The 4,889-nt window shown below is 35.6% G+C and overlaps 1 protein-coding gene across 2 annotated transcripts; it reads left to right on the plus strand.

The window, feature by feature from the left end:
- The first annotated feature begins 258 nt into the window (after positions 1-258).
- On the plus strand, positions 259-3,980 carry LOC113360840 (AMSH-like ubiquitin thioesterase 3). 2 transcript variants are annotated; one of them, XM_026604286.1, is made up of 10 exons: positions 259-429; positions 949-1,092; positions 1,247-1,374; positions 1,651-1,975; positions 2,118-2,207; positions 2,285-2,347; positions 2,657-2,731; positions 2,964-3,026; positions 3,151-3,203; positions 3,525-3,980. In XM_026604286.1, exons 2-10 carry the CDS (start codon positions 964-966, stop codon positions 3,697-3,699), a joined length of 1,101 nt encoding a protein of 366 aa, XP_026460071.1. In that variant the 5' UTR covers positions 259-429; positions 949-963; the 3' UTR covers positions 3,700-3,980. The 2 variants fall into 2 exon arrangements, with proteins under 2 accessions (XP_026460071.1, XP_026460070.1); XM_026604285.1 differs by lacking the exon at positions 259-429 and adding an exon at positions 703-836.
- The last annotated feature ends 909 nt before the right edge of the window (positions 3,981-4,889 follow it).

The following is a 4,889-nucleotide window of genomic DNA, read 5'->3' on the forward strand; positions in this document are numbered from 1 at the left end:
CGTCACTAGCACCGTATATTACCGGGTGGCGGAAGAGTAAAAAAGTCAAAAAAGAAAAAAGTCATCAAGGTTGGTATCTGTTGGTATATTTAGTTTCTCGTTTTGTTTTTTTTATTTAACGGAAGAAAGAAGACTGAGAACCAGAACGATAAATTGACTATTACGCCCCTATGGTGATGTACACCTACCTTTGGAAGTATGTGAAATTAAAAATTCTTTTTTACGTTTTATACAGGCCATGAACAAAATTTCCTGAAAAACCAAATATTTCTCTCTGTTCTTCTTCACTGTTCTAGTTCAAAATTTAACCCTAACATTTTTTTTTATCATCAGGACATATGATGGTCCAATCGATTTAAAAGCCAAGACGGGAATATCGATGTTCCACTTCGTGATTACTATCGAACCGTTGGTTCTCTCCTTGAACAGGTTTAATTTTCTTAATCCCATCTTTTAATTGCTTTGTTTGGTTTGAATTTCACCTCTATTCAATTAATTTTCTTAATCCCATCTTTTTAATTGCTTTGTTTGGTTTGAATTTCACCTCTATTCAATTAACTTTCTTAATCCCATCTTTTTAATTGCTTTGTTTGGTTTGAATTTCACCTCTATTTAATTAATTTTCTTAATCCCATCTTTTAATTGCTTTGTTTGGTTCGAATTTCACCTATATTTAATTTGTTGTTTCAGTTAGTGTTTATTTAATCCTTCCTTGAACTTAGGAACAAACTAGTCTATAGGTTACAGTATGTGTATCCATGTTGGCAAAGGAAACTATTCCATGCCATCCAGATTACCTTGACACACTTGCAATGGAAAGATCTGTTTATAGGAAAGTGAGTTGATTGAAATTCTACACTTGTTTCTCTCTGATTACTTCTTTTTAGGTAGCTCTTTTTCAAATGCATGCATTATAATGCTGCCCATTTGGTATCTGTTTCTTTTCAGAAACTTTCAGCTGTGATGTCTGAGCTTCGATCTATCAAGGCGGATGTTTATCGTGGAGTGACAGAATTGAATAAAGCTTATTATCATTCACAATCTGCTGATTCGACTAACCAGAAAATTACGTCTGACCTGGAGACTAGTCAGGTCTGCTTCCACCGCCCCCACCCCCTTTCCATAAACTAAATTTAGCAATTGAAAGCCTCAATTTTCACTGTTTTTTGAATCATTAGTATCATGTTATTATTTTGCAATGTTTGTTTCTTATTTGAGCTAAAAATTGCCCATTCTTTTTATTTAGCTGTACCCAACTGGCAGAAGCGCATCTCAGGCCTCATCAAGGCACAACAACCTTTTTTCAAGGCACAACAACAGTTTTCAGACTGTTTCATCAAACAACATGCACACTGAGATGCAGTTTCAAAAGATGTATGTATCCTGTTTTACTTTACATCAAGACATGTTTCCCACAATTTTTAGTTAATTGTTTGATTATCCATCGTTTTTGGCTTTTTGCTTGTATAACAAGACAACATTTGTGTGTGCCAATAATAGATTTTCTGAACATTTCTCATACTATTCATTTAACTCTGAAATTTCATGACTTCTTTAGCATGTTTTTTGTGGTTCTTCTCGCCAATCTGCCAGTGATAACATTGCTAAAGTTGGGCCAAGTGCTTTTCTTACTGATGGTTTTATCTCCAGATCATTCATCCTACTTCCTCCAAAAGAGGAAACATTGTCCAGGCGTCCAATTTTTGGCCCAAATGGAGTTGATAAGTCTACAATGGACACGGTTCTTCCCTTGGATGATGGTAGATGGTCAAGATCTGCAGAGGAATCATGTTCTAGTGGTATCATCATAAAAGAGCTTCTTCAAGTGAATAAGATCAGGCAACCTTTGCCACCACCAGTTCTTGCCGAGCTGAAGCAGCATGATCCATCACAAGTTGCTGATCCAAGACCAGGACCAGCAAAATCTATGCAGGATGAGATATTCGACTCTAATTCTTATCAGCATTTACACATCGTAAGACTCAATCCCCTTCAACCTACACCTTCTCTTCTTCCTGTAGTTTTTTCTAAAGTATTGGTTCATCAGCTGTTGGGTAGTTTCATTGAAAGGTTGTTTACTTAATCTTTATAGCGTGAAATAATTGCGCATTTTGCAGCCTGCAAATATGATGGAAGGTTTCTTGAGGTTGGCCCTAGAAAATACAAAGAAAAATTTAGAAACATGTGGAGTTCTTGCTGGTAAAATGGTAAGTTCTTCTGAACGTTGAAGTCAACAAATTGTAATGAATATTACATCTATTCTGACTTTTGCTCCCAATTTCAGGAAAACAGAGTATTCCATATTACCACACTGATAATTCCAAAGAAGGAGGCAACTTCAGATTCCGTAAGTAATATTTTGCTCCTGTGTTCTCTTTCACCAATTTGACAATTTTTGGCAGTGTCGTACTCCAGTTCCAGTCTTCTTTCCAATTAGATGATCTCTGCCAATTTACTTAAATTATTTGACTTGCCTGGGGTGCCAGTCTAACTTCATGTAATCAAGATGAAACTATCCACATAGTTCACTAAATCAAACAAAAACTTATTTTGTATGTTTTGCGTTCTTCCTTAATCTATGGCACCTGCATGTGATTCACTTCTTAGTTAAATGCTATTTAAATATGTGAACGTGAAGTGTTTATTGTTTGTCCAGTGCTTGGCGATGAAAGAAGAATTATTATTTGAGTTTCAAGATAAGCTCTCCCTTTCCCCCCTTGGGTGGATTCATGTAAGTGGGAAAAATCACCTTTCAAGTACTCGTGCTGTTTTTTGTTGAAGGACTTATTATCATCTAATCCTTGTCTCACTTTGGGAAAATAATGTGTCTATCAATACTTCAACTTGACATGAATTGTATGATATCATGCACATCCTTAATCCTTGATTTTTGTTGTACTAATCACAAAATTGTATGGTCACTTCACTCTAAAGCTTAATTAAGTTCCTGGTTTGTTTTCCAGACACACCCTTCACAGACTTGCGCTATGTCTTCGGTCGATCTTCATACACAGTACGCATACCAGGTAAGGATAAGCTATTTTGGAGTTGCTATTATATGCATGTAGACATCAATATACTTCCCATCCCTACTTCATCTTTTGCAGTTAATTTGAATCTAACATGGATCGTACGTGGCTTTTTTATTAGATAATGTTACCTGAAGCTATTGCGATTGTCATGGCCCCTTCAGATACTTACAGGTAGAATTTGTCTCTCCCTTTGTACCTGAATTATTACTATTACAGTGACTTCGCATAGTCTTGCTGAACCCAAATAGCAGTTGGTTACACCCATTACCCACACTGCTTTTCTATCCAACAAATTTTCTGCTCTGTGGGATAGTAGAACTGAAGTAAACAAAAAAAGAAAAGGGAGTTTAAAAACTGGATCATGAAAAATGATTGTTACTGTGTAGTAGTCCAAGACCGCCCGTTCTTCATTATATCGGTCGAACGAACTAACAACTTTGTTTTAAACATTCAAAGATTACAGACTATCACCTACTCAATTATTACTTGCAGACAGCATGGGATATTCCATTTATCTGATCCTGGGGGTGTCTCCTTGATTCGTCATTGTCAACAACGTGGCTTTCATGCACATGAGGAGCCTTCTGACGGTAGTCCTATTTATGAGCATTGTTCACATGTTTACATGGATCCTAAATTGAAGTTCGAGATTGTGGATCTTCGCTGAGGTCAAAGCTCAGTTTTTAGTAATAACAACAGTAAATATTAAATGTTTGTTCTTGACAAACTTACATAGAAAGTGTGAAGTTAAGACACACTTGACACTGGAATCGTGGATCCATTTGGAAACTTCGTTATCAACTCTGTATACACATTCCACACTGAACTGAAGAAATATATAAAACAGTGAACTGATTTTTATTCCTACAGTTTAAGCTGTTATGAACTGCTATTTACTTTCAACATTTTTTTTTGCGTTATATGTATATGCAGCAGGATCATGTACAATCTCATCTACTATAGCTGCTCTTTAACAGTATGTCGTGCACACTCATGGTTTTTGTTGCTTGTGCTTTCATATATACTAGTTGTGACTATTACAGTGACTTCGCATAGTCTGGCTGAACCCAAATAGCAGTTGGTTACACCCATTACCCACACTGTTTTGTTAAGCTGAGACCACTGGATCCATCATACATAGGGTGTCAATGATGTTGCTCCTGCAGAGTAGATATGTTTATTATAGTATCTAAATTGGTCTTTCTCTTCTTTCATGGAGATATGCTCCGCTCCAGATACACCTTTGCAGCTTACATTTTATCAGTCTAATTATGAGAAATGTCACTGCCTAAAGTTTATCAAAGATCACGAAAACTCACCACCATAGCATCAGTCGATGACGCAGGGATAAATAAACTGTCTTTGGTTCCAAGTGTACCAAAGATGATGGGGACAAGTCCACAGACACCACTCCAAAACATGCATAAATCAATGCCAACAAACTTTAGGTGGTTAAGTGCATAGCAAAAACGTGATTTATACAGTAATTTCTATACAGTAGAAACTCTTTTAATTAATACTTGATTATTTAATGAACTTTCTTAAATAATATTTTTAGCCGGTTCCAAATTGGAAACAACGTGTCCAATTAATAATTCGCTAAAATTATAAAATAATACAACTATGTATGCCCAGATGAAATATAAAATAATAATTCATTATATTTTTATTTAAATATTAAATAAATAAAGAATTACTATTATAAAGTTTTGGTTGGCAACCTAGCAACAAGCTGGGCACCAACACCTTTTTGAATAGTAATATCTGGCCTATGAAAAAATGAAACTACCAAAACAACAACTGACATCATTGCTGACTAAACAATTCTTCAGACGCTTAAAAAAACATAAAGTATCT

Source organism: Papaver somniferum, chromosome 3, assembly GCF_003573695.1.
Source record: "Papaver somniferum cultivar HN1 chromosome 3, ASM357369v1, whole genome shotgun sequence".
NCBI lineage: Eukaryota > Viridiplantae > Streptophyta > Magnoliopsida > Ranunculales > Papaveraceae > Papaver > Papaver somniferum.

Excerpts from the sequence above, each read along its gene's own strand:
- LOC113360840 (XM_026604285.1), top strand. The coding sequence starts at position 759 with ATGTTGGCAAAGGAAACTATTCCATGCCATCCAGATTACCTTGACACA. Across the intron at positions 2,348-2,656 it reads AGGAGGCAACTTCAGATTCC|TGCTTGGCGATGAAAGAAGA; the intron begins GTAAGTAATATT and ends TTGTTTGTCCAG. Across the intron at positions 3,027-3,150 it reads ATACACAGTACGCATACCAG|ATAATGTTACCTGAAGCTAT; the intron begins GTAAGGATAAGC and ends CTTTTTTATTAG.